This window comes from Psammomys obesus, unplaced genomic scaffold, assembly GCF_907164565.1.
Source record: "Psammomys obesus unplaced genomic scaffold, mPsaObe1.curated_primary_1811, whole genome shotgun sequence".
NCBI classification, from domain to species: Eukaryota; Metazoa; Chordata; class Mammalia; order Rodentia; family Muridae; genus Psammomys; species Psammomys obesus.
Genome location: NW_026596085.1, coordinates 16,986,947 through 17,012,060, shown reverse-complemented (window position 1 = coordinate 17,012,060; position 25,114 = coordinate 16,986,947). Strand labels below are relative to the sequence as shown.

Sequence of the window (25,114 nt, the reverse complement as noted above, 5' to 3'; positions counted from 1 at the left end):
GCCCAGAGTTACTGTCTTTGGCTAAGGAAGTGGCAGCTGTGAGGTGTAGTTGGCTCCAGAAATACTGCAAAACTTAGAAAGTAGGATCAAAATCCAACTGTGAGTTTAGCCACTCTGACAGCATCTCTCAGTTATGTTCCTGGCCTCCTTGCTGGTCCAAGGAGAGCATGTTCCCTAATTCCCTCCTTATTGCCTGTGTCTATAGGTCTGGCCTACCTTCAGTTTACACTGAAGTCAGAATGTTTTCTGTCCATTTAGAAGGGTTTTTTCCTTTTGAGAACTGCACACCTCCCATTAACCCTTTCTCTCCAAGGAAATGGGATGGAGTAGGGAGAAAGAGATAAAATGTAAACGAGAGTTTTCTTTAAAAGTATGCATATACCTTCATCTTTCTGAAATTTCTGTACTTCATCTACCAGGACAGGAGAACTTAGCTACAACCTTGATTAGGTAAGAATATATTTATAATACATACAACTTAGAAAATAGATTTTACCATTTAGCAAATAAACAATGGGAAGTTACTAGGTCTAAGACACAGGATAACTTTTCTGCTGTTGCTCCTGCTTTACAAACCCTGAATAAACACACTAAACAAACATAAAAATAAAGTGTGTGTGTGTTTGTATTAGTTGTGAAGACTAATGGGGTAAAAAAAAAGTACTGATGCTTCTTATTGCTATTTTATTGATTTGTTTATTTTTTGAGACAGGGTTTCTCTGTGTAACTCTGGCTGTCCTGAAACTCACTCTGTAGACCAGGCTGGCCTGCTCTGCCTCTCAAGTGCTGGAATTAAAGGCATGCACCCTCACCTGGACCTGCATCTGGGCCTGATGCTTTTTCATAAAAATCACAAAATCCAAGTTAGTCTATGGAATAAAAAAAAAAAAAGATTTTGGCCCTTCTCAGCGGATGTTCTTTGGGATGTAACTCTTATGATGGTGGCCTTTCATTCTCAGCAAACTTCCCTAATTATTCAAGTTTCATGAATTGTCAATTTTGTAAATATAATCATTTTTTCTTATTTATCCAATAAAAATTTTATTTTATATTTTTTGAGCAGGGGCTGAAACAAGGAGCCAAAATCACACTCCATGAGCCCACAGTAAACTCACAGAATGGTCTGGAGGCAAAGCAAAACATCAACTGTGGTATACAGTACCTTAGGGCCTTGAGGTACTGTCTGTGACCTGGTTAAGGTGGTAAGGATGGTATTCTTGAGCAAGTGTTATTTGAGCGGAATAGGACAAGTGAATTAGACGTTCCTAGGATAACAGCAGGGTGTGGTGACCCATGTCTTTAATCCCAGCACTCAGGAAGAGGAGGCAGGGGGAGCTTTTTGAGTTTGAGGCCAGCCTGGTCTACAGGACAAGTTCCAGGACAGCCAGGGCTACGCAGAGAAACCAAAAGGAAAATCAAAGAAACAAAGCTTCCTAGAGTAAGGAATGATGATACTTTAGAGAGGAAAGACATTCCCTGTGGAAGAACCTGTATGTGGGTGCAGAGGACAGACACCAGGGTGAACTAAAGGGTGGGAACAAGGGCCAACAAGACTGTTGCTGTGTTAGGGATAGAGAAGAGGGTCCTGGTATTGGGAGGAGGACATGCACACAAAAGGCTGACCTCAGACCAAAGGTCACAGGACCCCTGAGGTGTACTGTGGTGAGCTGTGGTACATGGTGGTGTCAGTGAGCAGAGTGGAAGAGGATCCCTTCAGGATCCCTGAAGAGGCAGCTCATACCTGCCACCTGCTACGACGCTTCTTTCTCAAGAAAGATTCCAAAGATTCCATTACCAACCAGGGCAATTTGGACTTGGAAGTAAAATCTCAGTGAGAGTAAGGAATGAATTAAATCCCAAGTCTTGCTGGGGAACTGAAGGCAAAGATAGAAACTGTCTTCTTGTCAGAGAATATATACTTAAATGTTCTGAATTAAAGATTATTTTCTGTTGCCTCATAGTTATGACTCTACATTAGGAATATTGTAAGAAAGCAGGCTTCATCCAAGTGACTCCAAGGTATAATCTAAAACTTGTTTTTTGAAACAAATCTACAGCCATCTACAGGGGCCCACATCTACAAAGAAAGCTGAGGCAGGAGTATCACAAGTCTGAGGACAAGCCTAGGCTGCATAGTGGGTTCCAGGTCTGCCTATGTTACAGAATGAGACTCTATCTCAAAAATTAACTAATTAAATCTTTGTTGATAAGATTTAAGCAGGAAGATAAAAATTCCATTAAACAACTGTTTCAGTATATGCCTTCTGTGTATGCATTTTGATACCTTTTTTGTTTTCTACCTCAACTATAGTTAGTCTAAAAACAGATGAAATGCTGGGTGTGGTGACACAAGCCTTAAATCCCACCACTCAGGAGGCAGAGGCAGATCATTTCTGAGTTCAAGGACAGCCTGGTCTATAGCTAGGACCACAAAGTGTGACCGTCTCAATAAAAATAATAATCAAATCACAGTTTATTAATAAATATGATTCATAAAAAAAAAAAGATGAGATGCAGAACAGAAATGAGGATCAGAAGCACATGGGATGGGGAGCTGCACTGCCCCATGGTAGCACCGCTTCTTCAGAGACTAATATTTGGCCCTGCCTCTCTGGCTTTGTGAGCCTGGTGTGTTTGTCTTTAGGTCAGTAACATGGAGATTAACTATCCAGCTGAGAAGTGAGGGGGATCTTGTTGTATAAGGACATTGGTTAAGGCCAAAAATCCAAACCAAAACAGAAAGTCCTGAACATGCTTATAACAACGAAGAGGAAAAACTTAAAAAAAAAAAAAAAAAAAAAGCCAGATAGAGCAGGGTGGTGGTAGTGCGCAACTTTCAGCCCAGCACTTGGGAGGCAGAGGCATGCAGCCTCTGTGAGTTTGAGGCCAATCTGGTCTGCAAAGCAAGTCCAGGGTGGGCCAAGGCTACACAAAGAAATCCTGTCTCAACCCCCCTGTCTTCCCTACCCCCCCCCCAAGAAAAAAAGTCACATAGGGCAATCCTCGATACTCCTCCATATAAAAAGCTGAAATGGGGCTGGAGAGATGGCTCAGAGGTTAAGAGCACTGGCTGCTCTTCCAAGAGGTCCCGAGTTCAATTCCCAGCAACTACATGATGGCTCACAACCATCTGTAATAAGATCTGGTGCCCTCTTCTGGAATACAGACACATATTCAGGCAGAACACTGTATACATAATAAATAAATCTTTAGGAAAAAAAAAAAAGGTACTTCTAGTTATTTTCCTTATTTTCCACTTCAGCAGCAGGAGACCAGGTCGAGAGGGAGGGTAATTGTAAAGTAGTCCACGTCTAGAGACTAGGCTAACCCCCAGTCACTCCGTTCCACACAGGGCTGAACTTCAACTGTCATTATAGCAGGCACAGGTATTGGCCATTTGCTGTGAGTTTTAAATGCCCTGTAATTCCCTAACTCCAATTCTTTGCAGTTTTAATCTTCGGGATCAGCAATAATTTAAGGAAGCAAAACAAAGCAATCTCACAAACAAAATGCACCCACTTGCAACAATTTAAGTTAAATCCATTCTCCATTCCTTCTATGTATTAAAACATTACTCACAAGGTTTCGCTCGTGCAGTGTACCCATGTTTTTATGCTAATACACTGTCAGAACTATGATTATTACATGTCAGAGGAGGCTTCACTAGTGATGTTCTGTGGGCTACCTAGCTGGCTTGTTTTTAAATCGGTTTGTATTTTTTCTTACCCACATACAGCTTCCCTAAAAATGTTTTGTCTAAGAAAAATTTTTCCCATGTTAAGAAAACGGATTTGTGTTAAGAGGCTCAGCTCCAAGCGCTCAGCCAGGACTAGACTTAAGGCATTAATTAGCACTTTTCCTCTGCGAACCTGAGAAAAGGCTGAACCTGCATGATGAAGAAAGAGAACAGCATCTTCTGTAAGTGTAGAAATGCAACTAATAGAGCTTAAAACCTTCAATTCTAAGTTGTAGTTTGCTTGTTTGTTTTTAACCAATTGTCAAACACTGTACTGGCTGGATAAAAAGAATGGTTACATTTTGTGCTTTGCGAAGCTAAAAGGTCATCCTTTGACTGAAACCACCAACCAGGCAGTAACTCTTTATAGCACTGCTGCTCCCTAGGGCTCAGCCCACCTCTGAACTCAGTATACACACACAGGAAACCAATTGCTAAATTGCTTATCTGTGAGGCACCCAAATAAAAATGTTTATGATCTGACATACTATCTGCCACAGTCAGACACCTCTAATAAGATTTCTAACCACTGAAGATACTATTGAAACACAAATCTCCAAATATGGTCCCAACCTTCTACACTAAGGGCCTTTATTTTTTACAAACTCTATGCACAATATTTGCATTTAATTTCCTGTTTCTTGCCCAGGCCCCTCTCTGTCTCCACAATACTCTCATCTGTGTAAACTATCAATTAAATAAAACTTCACAGGTCAAGGTCCCGGCAAGCAAAGCTACTCTATTCACAGAATAGTAAAATTCCAGCAGAAAGGAACAAATTTATGCTTATGGCTTTGGAAAGCTACCAGGAATTTTATCATGGAAGAATCATCCTAAGGCCCTATTGAAACCTAATCATCCCACCCTTAAATAACATATATGGATGAGCTTCCATCTTCTCTATACTTCATAGTTGGAATTAAGTTTCAATACTGAAATGTTGGGGACACTCAACCATATGGAAACGGTATCATATTTAAGCTACTGCCAGTGAAAACTGCCCACAGATCATGGTTTCCACAACCCAAGGTTAATAACTGCCTCCAGTCTCCTAGCCAGGCCTTGGAAGAAGTCCCATTAAACACATTTCAGGTCATTCTGACTCCCACAGGTATTCTTATTCCTGGTAACTTGTACTGGCAAAGTTTGGTCCAGATCTTCAAGAGCGGTATGGTGTTTAGGTCTGTGATCAACTCACCAATACCGAGTTCTCTAAAATGACACCTCAGTTTTTCTCAAAGTATGAGTTTGTCACTTGTAGCTACCCTGTCCAAATGCAGACTAAGGATACAACACTGGGAGCCTGCTCAGCAACAACGGTAATGATTACAGGTTCTATCCATTACACTTCATTCTGCTTCTCTCAAGAGGAAGAGGGTCAGTGAGAGGCCAAGAGTACTTCAATAGGTAAAGAAAATAGAAACTTCCAAGTAACATGGCAAAATTAGAAACTCTGAATGATTAAATGTTTCTCTCCTACTGCCATTTTTTTGTTTGTTTCTTTCTTTCATTTATATGTGTGATGCATGTCTGTTTGCACAAACATATACATATTGAGCCAACATGCAGTGTCTTTTTCTCCATCTTTTTTTTTGGGGGGAGCAGGGAAGTTTGGGGTGGGCATCTGATCCAGAGAGTGGAGTTACAGATACTTGTGAGCAGCCTTGTGGGGATCAAATGTGGGTCTTCTGAAAGAATACCAGTACTTTAAACCACTGAGCCTTCTCCCTAGCCCTCTCCATCTTATTTTTAAAGACAAAGTTTCTCACTGAATCTGGAGCTCACTAGTTCTGCTGGACTGGCTTACCAGCAAGCCTCTGAGGTCAGCCTGTTTCTGTCCCCAGCACTGGGATTATAGGCGCACTCTGCTGCTTTTCCAAACTCATGTCTTCATACTATGCTGCATAGCAAGCATTTTTATCAAGCCACTCCATTTGTTTTGTTTTTGAGACAGACTTTACTTGTAGCCCAGGCTGGCCTGGAACCCATGAGGTAGCTCAGGCTAGCCTGGCACTCGCCATGTCTTTTGCTTCAGTCTAAGTACTGGGATTACAAGTACATCTCAACGTGCCTGTCTCCTACATTCAATTTTTTATTTTCTAGTAACTGTCGAGACACAGCTCATTCACCCAACAACTCAAAAGTTCTTGCACTATTTCTCAAGATAAGGCATAGGGTAAGAAGCTATAAGGCATTACCATTTTCTAAGAAATCAATTCCTAGAAGAATGTATGAATGAAGGCTATTCTTAAGTCTCTAAAGTTCTGCAATCACTAACTGCTAACAAATTCCTCTAGTGTCTTCAAAGACTGTTAGTAAATTCCAGGGCCTTTGTGCTCCCTCCTTCTGGCCCTGGGCAGCATTAATAAGATGGTGCCATAGCATAAGTTTTCTTTTATAAATGGGATTTAAAAAACAAAACAAAACAAAACAAAACAGTAGAGGATGAAAATAGACAAACTGTCAAAATTAAAAATATACCAATGAAGAGATCCAAATTCAAGGAGCTGAGGATCACACTTGGTGTTTACTGATGGGAAGTATCACAGGGTGCTTCTGTATATGTCTACACAGTTTCTGAGTTTTCTACACCTAATCTAGAAAGGCTTGAACATGGTCTTCTAAAATTGAGCAGCAAGTTCTTGTCCATATTCCCCTTCCCCTTTTCTCTAAAGGGTGAGAATAATATAGGTCTGGGAAGACAGAATGCCAGAGTCACCAAGATTCCATTACTGAAAGTGTTTGATAAGAAAGGCGTCTGCAGCATGGCTGAAGCCAAGTCCAGTCTTGCCAGGACCTTAAGCTTAGCAACTTCACTAAGATACCAATCAACAAGCACAGGAAGGAAAGGAGGGTGAGAGAAGGAAATAACATGGCTGTTAATGCAACATGTTCACCACTTGTGATCTGGTCTAAGGCGTCATAGTGAAGGACACTGTCTCCTGAAGAGGGTATGGTCCACAGGCTAATTCCTAAAGACTTTGCTTCTGCCTGAAACTCATGCATGTAGGCAAGGGAGACAGTGACATTGAGGAACCCAAAAGAGGCTGGTAAGATTAAAAGTGAAAAACATGTTCTTGGTGGATCACAAGCTTCTGAGGGCACAGTGGAAGAGCCTGGGAAAGCAGAGCTGTGGCTCTTGACGTATGTTGACAATCTTCTATCTACACAAGTTACTCCAATGGCAGCAGGCCTAAATGCAGTAGGACTCTAGGCAGTTCAGGCCTGAGGCCTTTCCCACTCACTCTATCCAATTCAGGTGACCTTCTTGGTGCTTACACGAACTCACAGCATCCAGGGACCCATGGCTTCACAGCATTTACACAGGTGCTGACTAAGCTAAGCTACAGTGCCACTTGGCTGAAAAACTTAGGAAACCAGGCATTAGAAACACTTGAACTGGAGTTTTTACACTTAACTTATAAATAAGTATGTTAGATCTAATTAACAGAGACAAGATATAAATCCTTGTTTCCTTACCAACTGTTCCTACTCCAGGACTTGCTGTCTTAAGGAGTGGTGCTGCATGCAGGTGAACTTGTTTCCACTCTGGTCCTCAAGGTCGAATGCATTAGTTCTTTCCTTCCTTTCCAACCACACTGTGCTCTTATTTCAACCACCTCCTCTGCACCAAAGCCATTTACGTTTCCTAACCCACCAAGCTTCATCCCTCCCGGTGGCCCGCTGTGCCAGTCAGTTCTTCTACCTGAAGTATTCTCTGATCCCATGGCTGACTCTTTTTATCATTTTCCTCTCAGATTCTCAGAAAATCTTTACCTGGTCCCAGTCTAAAGCAACTACTTGGTCTTCATCACATGGCTTCATTTCACTTATTTGACCTGATTTATTCCCGACACATATAACAGATGCTGATTTAAATGCTGGGTGGATCAATTAAGTGTTTGGTGCTGGGATTCAAGAAGATCACCTCGGAGGCTGGAGAGATGGCTCAGCAGAGTGGAGTTTAGATCCCAGCAACCACATAACAAAGTGGGTGAGCCCCATAAATGCCCCAGTGCCAAGGAGGATGGAGACAAGAAAATCAATGGAACTGGCTGGCTTCCAACTTAGCCAAAACATAAACCCTGCTTTCTGAAAAGGGAGGTGCAAAGTCTCAAACCAGAAAACAAACATTTCATTTTTTGAGGGCTTGCCTTTTCAGAATATTGATATATTTTTATTTTTTCACCTAGAAATTATACTGAATTCAACAAAAGGAACCATCTAGCAATTATCATATTGCTTCTAACTATTACCTGGCTGAAGCATTTTAAAATAGTTTTGTACAAGTTGAGGAACTTTTACTCAAAACAGGGGCCTTACATCTGAACCAAGATTTCAGAGTTTTCAAAGTCTAAAAATGCCCAGACACCTCCACAGATTCGGCCACAATGGGCCATGCCTGAGACTTGTTACACTAATAGTATTTCCTTCTATAGTTACATAGAAAGCATTTCCTTCTACTAGCATCTACTTCTTTGCTCTTTTAGCAACACATGTAAGAGGGATGAGATGCCAGTAGAATGGTGGGTACCACTTCTATCCAAAGGATCTTTATCTTTTGAGATCCAATTTGGGTTGAATATTTGTACACCTGCACAAACGATGAGGTTGTTCTTAAGTTTTCCTTATTCATTTCTTGCCAGTATGTGCCAACATTTTTAAATTAAGCATCAGATTCTAAGTGTATACATACAGCTTACGTAATTCTACCAGACCTGGCTTATGTCATGAATCAGGGGTAATGTGACCCTTGACCATCACAGCATCAGAAGCAATCCTGTCTTCTCTTTTCCATTTCTCTAGCTCTCCTTCCATTTCCTGTAATAGGAAGTATGCCAGGCCCGCAAAGAAAGCATGCATCCATAGCATCAATTCCACTTCAAAGCACATCTGACCAAACAGTAAAGCACTTTGTCTAGTTTCAATTCAATCTGCAAAGGCCTTAAGCTACATTCTAGGATCTCTGGGAATTGGTTACTACTATGCAAAAGGGGGGGGGGGGTCTTTTGGCTAGTAAAATGATTGTTTCACCTCAGTTTTCACCCCAATTAAATACAATTGTAGTTTCCTAATACTATACTGTGAGCTATCTTGAGAAAGCTATTAAAAACAAACAAACAAACAAAAAACCAGTCATACTTTTGTTTGAGACTGTTTATCATATAGCCAACACTAGCTTTAAAGCTGCTATGTAGCCAAGGATGGCCTTGAACTCCTGATCCTCCTCCCAATTGCTGAGTATGTGACATGATGCTCAGCTGGAAAACATTAAGTTGCCCTTTCTACCCCCTCTTCCAACTGTAATTTGAGATAATTATAATAATAACTTAAGCTCTTTGTTAAACAGATGTTATGATTTCCTATTTCACTTTCGACCTGGATTTAAAAGTTTACTGTATTGGTGCTAGTGAGATGGCTCAGTGAGATGAAGGCACTTACAGCCAAGCCTGATGACCTGAGTTCAAATCCTGGAAGTCATGTGTTTAAAACAAAACAAAATAAAAACAAACAAAAAAAAAAACAAAAACAAAAAAACCTACTCCTAAAAGTTGTTCTCTGACCTTCCCAGGAGTGACAATGGCACTTTTCTTCTTCCAAAGAACTTAAATTTTAAAGTTTACTATTTTTACTTTTATTTGGGAAACTAAGTAAGAAATAATTCTTATTTAAAAACACCATACTAAAGCCTACTGCTGATTATAACATGTATTTTGAGCTGAACTGCTTCCATATCTAGTTTTTTTTTTTCTGTCCACAACACACCAACTGTAAACTTTTCTCCTCTTTTCCATTAGTGATGTCTTTCCATACACCCTCCCACCTATTCTAACCATATGCTGGCTAAGCTGGAACCTTAGCAGATATTCCCTGGACCCCCTCACTTACTTTTAGCTGCCCTATTAGTAAAAAAATCTGCCCACTATAAATCCTAAAACATTTTTCCAGGCCATCCCTTCTGAGTTCCTTTTCTGCTTCATGCTCAGAAGGCATCAGCTACTGTGCTCATTCATTCTAACTGCTCTACTTGCTGCTCCCTTGAGTCTTCATGATGCACAAACCAGGCCACAAAGTTCCTATGTTTAGAATCTCTCTAGGGGTTTGGAACAGTCCATAAACTGAGAGCCATCAGGATTACCTTCATGCACAGTGCGCCCTCTAGTTCACATTTCATTAACTGAGGAAGAAGGGGACTAGAAAATGTTTGCCCTTAATTAGTCCATGAATCTACCACACACTCTTAATTAGTTTGGGTCTCCATTATAATGCTAACACATTGAAAAAGTTTACTTAATCCTAGCACTGGGGAGGCAGAGGCAGAGGCAGGTGTAGATTCTGCGAGTTTGAGACCTACCTGTACCAGGGCTATGTAGAGATTGTCTCTCAAAAAACAAAATAAATAAGTCCATTATGGGCTAGCGTTATAGCTCAATGGTAGAGTACTTGAGTAGCATGCATGAGTCCCTGGTTTAATTCCCACTACTGCAAAGAATAAAACCAAGTTAAAAACAACTTCATTACCAGGCTCTATTCATCCTTTGGCAGTCACTCTCAAAATTTGCCAACTCACAAGAATATTAATGATTTGTTTGCCTGAGGGCTAGAATTCTGGTACAAGCCAGGTAAGCTCTCTGCTGACGGATCTAGTCCCAGCCCTTCAATGGTTTTACTTAACATACAAGGCAGAATTTCACACCCTTCCTTCTGTTTGAAAAATGTAATTCCTGAGGGTGGACAAGTTGACCAGTGCAATTTCCTAAAGTACAGATCATTACTGCACCTGAAAATCATACTCTGGTCCCTTCCAAACCTAAGTTTCTGTACAAGAACAAACACAAGAAGAAAACTGCTTATCCCATATGTAAACTGTTCTATTAAAAAGATTAAGTTCGGGCTGGAGAGATGGCTCAGTGGTTAAGAGCACTGTCTGCTCTTCCAAAGGTCATGAGTTCAATTTCCAGCAACCACATGGTGGCTCACAACCATCTATACTGTGAACTGATTCCCTCTTCTGGCAGGTGTAAATGCAGATAGAACACTCCCATACATAAAATAAATAAATAAATAAAAGATTAAGTTCTAGAGATTCTTTGAATGAGCTGCTGAGAACACAAGGAGCTACAGACTCCTGAGTGAACACTCTAAGAGGAACACACCTTTACTGAGGCCATGTGTGAAGACACATTATGAAGGCAAACACCAGTCCTGGTGACAGATTTTCTTTAAAACCACATTTCCTTTGAAGTGTTGGAATGTGTCAAGAACTTTCCAAAGAGTGATGTTTTTTCATTGTTGAGGCAGAAATTGGGGTTTTGCATATGCTCCCAAAGAGCTAGATCTCTAGTCCTCAAAGAGTAACTACATAGTAAGCCCTTGCACCAAATCAAAAAAAGTAAACAACGATCAAAAACAAAACCTGGAGCAATGAAAAGTTTTAGAAAAAAAAAAAAAAAAAAAAGGAAATATAACCATAGTATAATTTGTGAGTACCATACATTGAAAAATGATTCATAAAAATTAACAAATTAAATGGTAATAATATACTACTCAGAAACTAGCTGAAGTATTTATGAACATTGCACTGCTGAAAGTGAATGACCCCTCTAACAAGCAAGAATCAAGGTTGAGAAGGGGTAAACAGGGACCTGTGTTTCCTAAAGCTTTACACACACACACACACACACACACACACACACACACACACACACACACACTTTGCAATCTATAGTGAAAATCTAAGGTGAAAATCTAAGGTACACCTTCCAAAAACACTTGATTTTCTGTTTATCATTTGGGTCAAGGAAAGAACTTGTACTGTGTAAGAAAAAAGACTAAGGTCTAAGACAGAGCCAAAGTGAAGTAACCAGAACATAGGCTGGTAACAGGGTTTCTCTTACTCACCATCTCTCTGGCGATTTCCAGCGCTTCCTGCAGGCCATAGAGCCTGCCACAGACCAGGTAGATTCCATTGGCCCAGAGAATACAACCCTCGTGGACCCAAAATTCGTTGCTGTCAAGAGGTAGTTCAGGGATTTGTAACTCCAGCTCAGGACCACCTTCTGAAGTGGTAGAAACAGAGGGCTTTGTGTCCAAAACAGTCTTTTCGCTGCTGCTATCAGCGGCTGCTTTTTTACAAGGGAGTCCCCTGGACAGGGACCGAGGGCCTCCACCACAGTCTTCTGAGCGGTGGCGCCGCTTGAACCTAGGATGAGCAGCCAGGCTCCTCTGCTCCTTCTGCTGCTGCTGCTCCTCTTCCTCCTCAGTGTCAGTTTTAGAACCATTAGAAGCGCTTTTGTGCCGAACCTTGACCTTGTTCTGCATTTCTGTGGACCTTTTAGGAGGTGGATTCTTCGGAAGAGTGGCTGCATAATCTTGGGGATAAAAGGGTCCAAAGAGGTCACCCATGTTCCGGTAACTGGCCCACTTGCCACAGAGACAACAAACCAGGTGCCCCATAACAGAAGATTCTGTTACCACAGGCCCCTGCAGCATAAAGGATGAAGCTGGGAGCACCTTGCTTTCTGTGCTGCTGGGGGGAGGGGTCAGAGATCTCTGACCCTTCCGGTTCCTCACCAATTTGGTCTGTTCTTCTTCTTCAGCATTAATGATTGTACAAACAGCTCCAAGTTCACACTTATTTACTACATGGATGTAAGGGAAAAAAGACTTGTTCTTGGCATCAGTTTTATCTAGTGGCTGGGTAGCATACTTTAGCTTAATCTCTGGTTCTTGAGGTTCTACAATGGGAACTGCTTGTTTGGTTTTCCGCTTCCTTGGCTGGGCCCCAGGCTTTCTTCTCTCCCTCCTCTGCCTCTGCTTTTTTGGCTTTGGCTCTCCATCTGCAGAACCTTCTGGTATCTGAGGGGGTTGAGGAGGTGGAGGTGGCTGCTGCTGCTGCTTCTTTTGCTTATTCACACTACCAATGGGTCTCCCCTTTTTCTTTCCTGATGGGAAATACCCTTTTGGTGGGAAACTTTCTTGTTTGGGTGAAATCATGACTGCATCATTCTCCTTCTCTTCGGACTTGGGGTTTGCCTCAGGGGTCAATATGCCCACTGGAGCTACATTCTTTGAGTCAGAAAAGATTAGTGGTGCTGCCCCACCCAGAGAGCCATCTGGTCTCCCTTGGTTACCACTAGGCTTCTGTGAAGCTGTGGATGTCATAGTACCAGAGGGTTCCTTTCCAGTAGGAACTGTTTCTACATGTGCCTCTGTCTTGACTTTGTCATCCCCACTGCCATGCCACTCTTCGGAAGGCCCTGGAAGAGGCTTTTCAACGTTTGATTCCTGGTTCGTTGCACTGACTAGGTCAGATATCACTTCACCTTTTCTCTTCTCCATCTCGGCCTCTTGAGTGGCCACAGTCCCACCTTCAGGAGGACCACTTTTCAGAGACAGTATATCATCCAGTGTGACTGTATCTCCTCCAGCCTCAGCACTGTTTGTGGATGCACTCCTCCTAATATTTGGGGATGTGATCTTCTGAACTATAGCTTCCAATTTCAATCCCCGTCCCTTCCGTGGGGGGAGTATTTTGGTCTTAGCAGGGCTTGTGAGGGTGACAGCAGGACAGTTTCTATTGTCTGGGTTTGGAAGGTCCTTGGAGGCATCTCTCTTAGGGATAGCCTTGATGTCCTGACTATGAGAAAGATGGGTGTAGGAATTGTATGCTTTATCGACACCTTCTTTGGATGGGTGGAGGAGGCGCCCTTTATCATCGGTGTTACTGTTTTTTACATCTTGTGACTGTCTCTTACTGGGAATGGGGGAGATAAAAGAACGGACTCGCCGCCGCATGATTAAGGGATTTTGAGAAGAATGATCCTCTTGACCCGGAAGCCGTAACATTACATTACTAGGTTTGGATGACTGTGTGGACTCAGCTAGTCCATGTCCATCTGTCTCATGGGGTGGCCCATACCGTTTTTGATTGGACATTCCTGGAGGACCACTGCTTTTGGCTGGAGAAGTCTGTCGAGAAAGATCCCAACAAGACTCTTGTAACTTCTGAGAGCTGTGCTTCAATTCCATGCCTTTGGTAGGCAGACCATCACTAGACATGAGACAGCGCCCAGCTTCCTGAGTGCTTGGGTCATGGTACGTACCTACTGGTGGGCCATACATCATACCATCTTTGTCATTTTTCAAGGGGCTCCGTACTCTGTCAAGGAACTGCTGCTGCCGTGGGCTCTTCCGTGGTCCTTCCTGTCTATGCTGTGCAGCAGCAATAACTCCCTGAGCAGAACTGCTGGCCCAATCTTTATACTCCTCTTGTTGCTGTTGGTACATCTGTCTCTTATAATGAAGCTGGGAATTCAAACCAGTATTAGGGTCCCCATAAGCATGAGCCCTGGTGTTTGTGTGGTAAGCAGAGGCCAGGCTTTCTGAGTTTGGAGAAAAAGGCGCATGTAGAGAACTCCTGTTGGCCCTCTCTGAATAGGTCATATGTGGGTTCATGTGATGAGGGTCTCCCCCTGGGCCTCTGCTCCTGCCTGGAGACATCTTCAATTTTTCTGCAAAGTCATGATACTGAGAAGAGGACCGACCCCTCATAGTTTCCCGGCTACCAACTCTACCAGGGACCCGCCGCATTGGTGTGGGCCTGCTGTCTTGTGGGCCATAGTCTGAAATGGAATCATGTGCTGCTGCTGCAGGGCTGGCATTGCCACGATAAGTCTCATGTTTGATGCTGGTAGGATGGCAGTGCTCTCCAGATTTCTTGTTGAAACTAGCTTGAGATTTTGATTGTTCAAAGTCTTCCTCTTTTATCTGTCCACTCTGGGATTTCAGTTTTGCTTCCATGGATACCAACCCACCAGGAAGAATGACTGATGGACCTAAACTTGGGTTGAGACGTTCATTCCTCCCAATTCTGGCATCAGCACCCATGTGTCCCAATGAGTGCGCCCCTGGGTCCCTGACAATCTGTCTTAGTGGGGAAATATCACAGATCACTGACCGCCTTTCAGAAAGGGAGCCCCCAGGCTCATGGGCTGATGATGGAGGTTCTATCTCAAACTTTCTGGGAATGGGATAGTCAGACAAATTGATCTGTTTCATTTCAGGAGCTGTGCTGCCTGACTTCCTTTCCCATGGTCCCCAGTGGGGATTTTCTAACAGGGATCCAATGCTCTTGTTCAGAAGGCCCCGGCTGGCTAATTCATTGGTTTGGCTGACTAAAATGTTGGGCCTTGCAGTTCCTTCCAGGCCACTAGCCATCCCTTGATGTTCCTGAGCGCTTCTAGGATACCTTCTGTCAGGATGGTGGTGGTAACCCTGAAGCACTTCCTGTAGAAGACTTGGGAACTTCTCATTTCTACCCTTTCGCTCCCCATGGCTGACAAAATCTCCCTTTTCTTGTCCTGAAGAATATTGAGGAAAGCCACTGACATTTCGTGATACAGCTGACCCAAAACTCTCTTTGTAACTATAGCGCAAACTTCCAGGAGATTTGCTAGGCTCAGTCCTGCCTGTGAAACTTGGGCCTACTACAGAGTGGCTGCTCTGGCCATTCCCTTCTCCATTGTGATTAGAGCTATCACCATTCTTGTTTCCTTTGCTCCCTCCTCCTGGAGGATCTGGCTGTGGAAGTGATGTGTGGCTGACTTCCTTTATACCACTATTGCTAGGTGGTCTCTGACCGGTGGCAGGATCCTCCTCCTGGGAGCCTTTATCTTGTCCACCAGATTTTTCTACCCGACCTGTCATGGCTTCCCGAGAGACAATCACCCCAACTGTCTTCTCATTGACTTTTGTGTTCCCCTCAGATGACAGTGATGTGTCCTTAGCACCTGGAGAGGCAGCTTCTTCCCTAGTTGCAGGACTGGTACTGAGCCTAGGGGCCTCATTCTGAGCACCTTGTGTGGGTGAGGAGCCAGCTTTCTCTGAAGTTCCACACTTGTAGGTGGTGTCGGAGCTAGTGCTCTGGCCACTTAGTTGCCTCACTCTCTCACCTTGGTCTTCTGAACTACTGGAGCAGCCTCCATCTAATGATTCTGCCATAGGGGACTTCAGTTGTTCTTCAGGCTGCGAGGAACCCTCTGAGTTTGTACAGCTATCTGCTTTCTTAGATGATGATGAGGGCCTCTTGGAAGTCTTCTTCTGAGGTGTCAAGGCATCAGAAAGTAACATGTGCTGCACAGTATTAGGAAGATTGGCCACTTGAGTACTCAGAGCACTCAAACTACTCAACCCAGGATCTGTCAGCCGCTTTTCTGGCACCCCTTCTAATCCAAACCCTTTGAATCCTGCAGCATGGGAATTAGGACTGGGCATCATTGATGGGGTTGGACTGAGTTGGGGCATTAGCTGTAAAATTCGGTTTCTGGAACCCATGGGCACATTGCCTTGCCCACACTGGAGATTCTCGCCACTCTGCATGAGAGGAGAAGGGGTAGAGCTACAGCTTGGAGACTGCACCACAGAAGCAGCTGGAGAAGGGTTAGAAATAGGGCTGAAGTTCTGGTGAAACTGCATAGGGGACCTCACAGGAACCTCAGGCTGGTTGTACTGCCCCACCTGGCTTTGCAGGGGCAGCTTGGTGGCAGCATTGGTGTACTGCATCACATGCTGGGGGGGATGTTGCTGCTGCTGCTGTTGTTGCTGCTGCTGTTGCTGCTGTTGTTGTTGTTGCTGCTGCTGCTGCTGCTGAGGTTGTGGCTGCTGCTGTTGCTGCTGCTGCCCCTGCTGGGATCCTGGTGGAATCTTTGCCTGTTCAAAATTTTTCATAGACTGAGGTTGATAGCTATAATTTGATTGCGCCCCATACGCCTGTGCATTAGAACCCACATTATGCCCTTCATACTGAGATCCAGCATTTACACTGTAACTGCCATCATAGCTTTGTCCAGACTGACTAAAACGCTGTGGTGAAGGAAAGGAGGAGGTGGAAGAAGAAGAAGCAGAAGACTGGTAGTGTTGGCCAAACTGACCTACTCTTAATTGATAAGCAGCAGAAGATGGCAGAGTTGAGGGGCGCTGCATTGGCTGTAGATGGGATGAGCCAGAGGTTGGCTGTCCAGTAGCTTGTGGCAAAGGCTGGTGGGACTGGTAAAGCTGTTGTCTCAACTGCTGTACTTGCTGTTGTTGCTGCTGCTGCTGCTGTTGTTGGCTGGAGGCCTGCTGTTGATACTGAGCACTCCCAGGAGAGAAAGGCCCGGTGTAATCCTGCTGATAATGAGACACACCACCAAGGGCAGAGTGCTGTGCTTGAAATTGGCTCACATGACCCTCACTCCCATACTGACTGCCAAAGCTGCTCCCCTGGGGAGGTCCATAGCTCTGCACAGGCCCAGAAGGCCTTCGCTGAGGAGGCTGTGGGGTTCCTGCTGCCACGGTGTCTTTGTTGCCTGCCATGTAGTAAAAATCTCCAGCTTCTTTCCTGAAACCCTGGTAGCCTTGATGGCCTGAGGTCTCGCTAGCCATTGCTGCAGCAGCAGCTGCTGTTCCTCGTCGTCCACTACTGTTGCTGCCACTGCCACCACTGCCACCACCTGCTCCCCCAAAATTCTGGAACATCTGGGCCTGACGAGGGCTGAACTCTTCTATTCGGGATGAGCTGTGTACCTCCTGTGGGTAGCTCTGCTGGTTTCCGTGGTAACTGCTTTGCTCCCGAAACGACTGCATACTGTTCAGCAGCACAGCAGCAGGCCAGCAGCCCTCCTAGAAACGGAAAGGAAAGGAAAGGAAAGCATGAGACATGCATCTGCTTGGCACAAACAAAAAATCAAGCCTAAGTAACTCAAAGACCAGATAAAGCTGACTGCTTTAAATTTCACCTTTTTCCTTATTCTATCTATTTCTGATACTGCAAATAAGCAGATAAATGGTCTAAAGAAAGTAGGAGTTTGTAATAAGACAAAGAAAACACTAGGTATATGTAAACACATTTAAAATAGTCTTTAAAACAATTCCATTATTTGATAAATGAACCTTACAAATTCAACTGGAGTAAATATTGGGATGTGTTATTAGAAGCAATCAAAACCACAATTTTTTATTCATCTTCAGTTATAGTGAAGAAAGGTGACAAAACACATTTTCATTTCTTTATTTTCATTTACTAGACTGGCCTCTACACTGAGGAGGAGCCTCAAATAATGATGGAGCAATTGTTTCAGGGGCTATCCATGCCTACTTTACTCGCTGACTGAGAAACAGAGCTATCCTGAAAACAAAAGCCAGTTCCTCAGATGCAAATGCATCCCAGTTCAGGTTTACTGTAATTATTAACTGTCTATGGTGACTAGTGACTCTGGAATACTCAACCGTTTATTATTATGGGTAAACTATGCTCAATCACCCATGTAAACATCAGATCTAACCTCTTTTTAACATAAAATTATGTCCAAAGTGCCCTTCTTGACCTTGCCTGCCCTCAAATTTACAGGTATTAGGGCTAGATTTAGGCCAGAGAATGAGTTGTCATGATTTTAGAAGTGAGTGCTGGGAATGGAACCTGGGTCTTCTGCAAGAGCAGTATATGCTCTTACTAAGTCATCTTTCCAGCTACCTAAATGGATTTTATTTTTGCCTTTGCTTGGGCTTGTCTCTTTCTCAGAGTCAGAGAAAAATAAGACAAGGTCAAACTTCATCAAAGGACTTTAAAAACCAACTGTTTAAAAAAGAAGCTATGAAACTTACATGAGCTAATCCTATTACACTTTTCCTACAGTGGTCTATGAAGTTAGTTCTTAGTCCTCCTTGAAGGAAGCTAAGATGGGACTACCTATAGATACTAATCACATTAATCATCTCCTTGCTCTGGTCCAGGCTACCATTCCTTCTATATAGACTGTACTTACCATGCTACACACACACACACACACACACACACACACACACACACACACACACACACACACACACAAACACTACCCCTCCTGCCAGCCATATGACTTGTTCTTTTCACCTCTTTTCAGTCTACGGACAAGCATGACCAGATAGCAAAGATGTCCTCCTGGCACCCTGTTTGCAACAGCTACCTCACACCTTTACGTCTGTTCTTCCTTCCTCTCCTACTGTTTCCTCATTCCCAATACAACTGTAGTATAGTCTAATAAATAAAAACAAAGAAATGTTTAATGTGTCATCTCCCCTTAAATTTAAAATGTAAAATCCTAAAGGGCAGAGAATGCTGTTCCTTGCTATCTTCATATGTCATTAAAACAGTAAAGAGTAGAAGCTGCATGGACACTGACATGGCTTAAGAACTAGGCCTTATAGAACTAGCACCATTCAGAGTGGTGCCAAAGGGGTGAGAGAAACAAAGCATCATCAATCTAAAAGCAGAGCTGGAACTTTTACAAGCTGCCTGTAAAATCCAGGGTCCAGGTTTAAGAGGAAAAAAACCCAAACCCAACTTATCTTGGGTGTGCATGAAATAGGAGGACTTCTGAAGTAAACACGATCACAGCAGAGGGGCAGTAACCCTACTTGAAAGCTTAACCCATTTAAAAAAAAAAAAAAGATTTATTGTATGTGTGCATGTCTTTGAAAGTATATGCTATTTGTGTGATGGTGCCCCTGGAAGCCAGCTAGAATTATAAGCAGTTGTGAGCTGCCCAAGATGGGTGCGGAGAACCAAACTCAGGTTCTCTGGAAGAGCAATAAGCATTAACTGCTGAGCCATCTCTCCAGCCCCAAAATATGGACATTTTTGGTTTGCTTGGTTTTTTCAGACAGGGCCTCTCTATGTAGCCCTGGCTGTCCTGGAATTCACTAGGTAGACCAGGCTGGCCTCAAACTCTATAGGGAGCACAGAGATCCTTCTGCCTCTGCGTTCTGAGTGCAAGGATTAAAGATGTGTGCGACTATGCCTGGCTCCCATAAGGCACATCTAATATATCTTTTATCTAAAATAGACACGGGACTAGGTCTGATTATATATAATCACATGACTCAAAGCCAGTCTTTTAAATGTTCATATAAAAAAAAAATCACTTCCCATCACTTCCAAATGCTTCTGCAAGAGACACCATTTCTTCCCATGAAAATCTACTAAGGTGATTCAATATACTGCTTAACCCTGTTCCAGCAATTACATGTACTAACTCAATTCTCACAAGATCAGAACCCATATTTTACAGAAGAGGAAACTGAGGCACAGAATTCATCAAGTTCCTGAGAGCCCAGTGTGGCAGCCTCACAGGCCACATTTGTATTAGTAGATTAGACAGGGTTTTTTTTTTTTTTTTTTAAACAAGGTCATACATATGCCTCTTCAGTGCTGCCCTCCAACGCTGTTCCAGCTGGTTCTCTACCTCTTCCATCATCTTTATAACTGTCAAGAACAATTCCATCAACATCTAAACTTCCCTTGTTTGCAGCATACTTCTAGTTCTTAAAACTTAGTTCTTAGTGGCTGACAGGATAAATTGAACAAGACATAGTTGAAGGTCTGAAAAGCTGCCTCCAGAGATAATCTCCCTACAAATACTTTTCATGTTGTTTAGTTAACTCTTCTGTAATAAAAGTGGCTTCTGAAGGTTTAGAAGTATAGACATGCCATTTGTTCCCTATTTTTCCTAAAATCAGGGCTAAATATCACTCTAGATATCAGCAATTTGGCCTGGGACTGCCTAGATACTTCCAACCCTACTTCTACAGGGAAAAGAGACATGGAGTAATTCCTCTGAAGTCATGTTCCCAGCCCTCCCTGAACGTTCCTTTACCATGGATGACCCCTCTTTTCCTGTAGTAATGGTTTATAGACTTGAACGGGAAAAAAACAAAAACAATAGCCATGGGAAGTACTGGACTTCCAGTTAGTATCCTATGTGTGGTACGTGGTTGTGTTTCTCAGATAAAGCCTGGCTAAAAAAGCTTACAGAGTAAGTGGAAAAGAAAGATGTGTGCTGAAAAGAGAAAAAAAGAATGCCCCAAGGGAGCTCAAAAGACTTAAAAGTATTCTCAAAGTTGGCAGTGATGCTTAAATGAAAGATGTCGAAGAAACAGTAACTGTGGTATCTGGCAGTAACTGCAGTGTGTGGCAGATGATGAAAAGGATGACACAAAAATGGAGACCGAAGTTAAGAGAAAGAAAAAGACTCTCCTAGACCAGCATGGCAAGTACACTCAGTGTGGATGAACCAGAGGCAGAGAAAGACTGAAGGCAAAGAGAGAAAAAAAGCAGGGAAAAAGCAGAGCCAAGGCAACTTGGAAGGCAACTAGGAAGGGACTGTCCTAACAGACTCTCTAGTTTTTAAAAACTAGAGAGCATTACATGGGGCAGAAGTTCAGTTGTTCGGAATGTCTTCACAGATTTCAGCTCTCACTACACGAAAGTTATTTCTTTTCGTATTTTAGTTTGGACATAATTCTGTAATTCAAAACCAAAATAACTCATTTGTGTTGGGAACTTAAATATTTTTTTGTGCTGGGAAAAAAACAAAACAATAACAACAAAAAAAACAATAGCTAAGTATCTCCTGCAAAGTATCAGGTGACCTGCATATTCTTGGTGCACATGAAGTATAAGTACCAAAAGGTGTTCCAAGTTTATCCTTTGTACCAGTTACAAGTAAAGCAGTTAGAAAAAGCAAAATGCCAGCAACATAAATATAAACCTAAATATAAATATAAGCCAGAAATATAAACCTGAAGTATTTGCAGCTTATCACCAGCATATAAAACAACCTAATAAGTGTCTTTTGTATGGGGTGGGGGTGGGGGGTGCACGCACATACTAAAGAAAAATCAGCATCTCAAAGTCAGCTGGTCATCAATAAGGTATTTTCATGCATATCTGAAAGAGGTTTATCAATACACTTTTCTCCCCTTTCCTCATTTTCTCCATATTCTTATCTTTTCACATTTCAGACAGGGCATAGAGATGTGCCAGAGAGGTCCAGGACTTTGAGCCTATATATTCCAGTCCCAGCTTTGGACTGTTCTCTCTAGCCTGGTGGAAAGCTGGTGACCTCATTGTTTTGTAGAAAACTAGTATTAACTTTTGTTGTCTTTCTGTCAACATCTAAGAGTGTTATATTCCCTAATTCATTCTTTTCTCCTCAAAGTCCTCTCAATTATCTTCAAGAAAGTTATCTTTCCAAGTAGGTTTAACTATTGACCTTCTATTGCCAGAATGACAATAGAATACATTCCATGCTTAAAAAAAAAAGTCTTCGGTTCTCAAGATAATTCTGGCTAGACCCCCTGTGAGGATATACTGTCTGCCCTCTAGGCTCAGTCCTCACCCTACTACAAACTACTCCACAATCTAGGAAGAACACCAGACACAATGGATAGGCTCTACCACCCTCTGGCTTCTGTTGAAGTTTGAAGATAGGACAACAGATTTACTCTCCTGGCCCTGACTAGGCAATTTCTGAGGCTGTTAAAGACTTTCTACTAAGAGGGATGGCTCTGTCAGATATCTGGCAATCTAAACATTTAGCCATTTTCTTTGCGCCCAGGAAGTACTTCTTGCCCTTTAGCTCAGGAGGTATTAACAATTCATGAATGCCAGGCCAGAAGATGCCACTTTCCCAATTTGGTTATCCTTCTGCATTGCTGTCCACATCCCTTTCCACATGCTCAGCAGATTAGGAGCTGGGGCTGGGCCTGGGGTTACTTTCAGTCTTTTCCGGGAGGGAGGATTAAAGTGTACAAACAGAAGCATAAGAGAGATTAGGAAGACAGAAGAAAAAGAGAGGCTGATACCTGGAGACAACTCCAGCAGACAGAGACTCCCAGCAGCTCCCCCACAAACTCCCAAGAATATCTACTACTTTCTGGTCATCATCAACAGCCTGGCAGGCTTTCCCAATTCCAGTTCTTCCCATGTTGGACCAATTCTTAATTCTTATATCAAAACTCCTTATGCCATATTCTTCATAGAATACAAAGCTTCTCTTTTCCTGAATGAACTCTAAATGGTATAATTTAAATGTTCCTCAAATTACCAGTTTGAATGTGCCATCTGTTTTCTACTGGAACCCTGACTGATAAAGTTCTCTCATTTCCAGAATCTCAGAGTACACTATTATCAGCTGGGGAGTGAGAAGCTTCTATTTCATACAATATAGTACACAACAGGGACTAAAAAAACAAAACACTTAGAGATGTCAGACAAAGTACAGAGCAACATTGAAAGAAATACACAAGGTTCGAAAGTAGCACTCAAGAGGTAGGCTATGGACCAGAATGTGGCGGGCTCCGCAGGACTCATTAACCGTTATGGTCAGGGTGCTCATGTGACGATGCTAGGTGGTGCCATTTGTAGTGGGAAGGATTTCTGCAAGATGATGTGTGTGTATTTGCATGAAGTCACCAATATATTTTCACTTTTTTAATTTTTGGGAACAAGGTCTCATTCTATTGCCCAGACTGGTCTGAAACTCACAGCAATCCTCTCGCCTCAGCCTTCTAAGTACTGAGATTATCAGTGTATGCCATTACATCTGGCTTAACTTATTTTCAACAGCAAAGATAGTGAATGTTGCTCATTGCCTGTCCGCCTCAATGTCCTACCCTGAACTACCACTGTAAGGTCAGTATCAATTCCTATTTTTTGCTTGTACTGCACTGCTTAATCACAACCCTGCTCTTTTCTATTGGTTCTATCCTCTGGTTCTGAGGTGGCCACTTCCATCTTCCTGATGTAGCAGAATGTTCCCACAAAGTTCCAGTACCAGTCACCAGAACAAGAGAATAAGCTTTCCTCCACTTGCTTCTCTGACAATACCTCATTCTCCACAGTCCTGGATGGCCTATGGCATCTTCCTGTTTCTGCTGTTCCTGTCCAACTATCTTGTTCAGAAGTGCTCCTGAGCCATACATCACTCTTCTCACCTTTCTGAAGCATTCTTGAGTTCAGAAATACCCTCCTACCCTATCAGGTCATATGAGACCCAGGATCCTAGAAGTTGCTGAAATGTGATCTTCTCTATAAGTTATCTTTATATCAGAGAATTTGTTGGTTTACTTCATTTAATGAGGCCAAACAGTAAAAAGTGTTTATCTTTAATCAGTGTCTAAGGAATGTGCTACTAATACTACTACTAATTATTATACATTAAGCAACTTCCAACATATCCAGCTGTCTGGTTTCCCTAGGTGATACAGACAGAGATAGATACAAGGGGGAAAACTGATGAATTATTTGTTCTAAGTCACTTTTCTAGATACGTTAGGAGTTGATCTGCTTTAACTCAAATTCTTGATTCCAAAGTCATGATCCTTTTACTATATCATATGTTAAGCAAGAAACATCCCAGATACACATTTGTTTTTCTTGTTTGAGAATTCTGACCAACAACTTGGGTCAGTAACAATGGCTATTGCTAATTCGTTGCATGCCTAACTCGTGCCACACATACTACCAGATACTTTACATAAATGTTAATATTCTCTCTCCTTACCATGATCTACAATGTGTTAGTATTCCCTTTTATACATCAAGGCTTAAAAGTTAAATTATGTGTCTCGTAAACAGAAAGACAGGATACGAAATGCCCACTCCACAATCCAGTCTACACTTCAGACAAAAGCCTTCCTCCAACCAGCAGCAAGACAACGCAATGCTGCTATATTAGGAGAAGCACTAAGAAAGGAATCTTGAAGTTTGCCATACTGAGTTGTCACCTTAAACATGGATGTATGTGTATCATCTGCTTCATGTGCATGTAAATTAGCAGATTAGGCATGTGTATCTGTCCACTGACGGTTTGCACACAGATTCTAGCTTGTCTTTAGGGATTGACCTCAGTATAATTATTACTGATACTGCTGGTAACTCTCTGGCAAGGGAATCACAAAAAAGGACTCTCAAAACATCTTAAGGAACCAAGACAGTCAGAGCTCACAAGTTTTTGGGACTCTTAGTGGAAAAAGAAAAGAATCTACTAGAACGCTGCAGGTGTAAGACATTAGCTCTTCTAGGGTCAAAAAATACACACAACATCAGCCATAAAAATTCATGAAAGAAAAATCTATTGACAACCATGATGAAATATTTACAGGCCCCAAAATAAGACACTAATCTATAGATGTTAAATTTTTAAAAAATAAAGCCACGTATGGTGGTGTACACCTCTGATTACAGCAACTGAGAGGTTAAGGATCATCATGAATTTGAAAAAATATTTAAGGGGGCCAGGCATGGTGACACACACCTTTAATCTGAGCACCCAGGGAAGTAGAAGCAGGTAGGTATATAGCTAGAGACTGGCCTGGTCCACATACCAAGTTCCAGTCTAGCCAAAGTTCCATAGTGAGACCCTGTCTCCGTGACAACTTAAGACCATATCCCATCTGGTGAATTTAGGCTGAGGACAGTACAAACATAACAAAAGCAGCAAACATTCTTACAAATTTCTAAAGATATAAACTGGTTAAAAGAGAGAGAGAGAGAGAGAGAGAGAGAGAGAGAGAGAG

At 42.5% G+C, this 25,114-nt stretch overlaps 1 protein-coding gene across 5 annotated transcripts in view; it reads right to left on the bottom strand.

Moving 5' to 3' along the window:
- Tcf20 (transcription factor 20) overlaps nucleotides 1-25,114 on the bottom strand; it is a 136,194-nt gene that overhangs the window by 23,718 nt on the left and 87,362 nt on the right. For all 5 annotated transcript variants that reach the window (XM_055626850.1, XM_055626855.1, XM_055626851.1 and 2 more), the window contains exon 2: nucleotides 11,639-17,398. In XM_055626850.1, coding sequence (XP_055482825.1) covers nucleotides 11,639-17,362 — 5,724 coding nt within the window. In that variant the 5' untranslated portion in view covers nucleotides 17,363-17,398. The remainder of the gene's footprint in view (nucleotides 1-11,638; nucleotides 17,399-25,114) is intronic.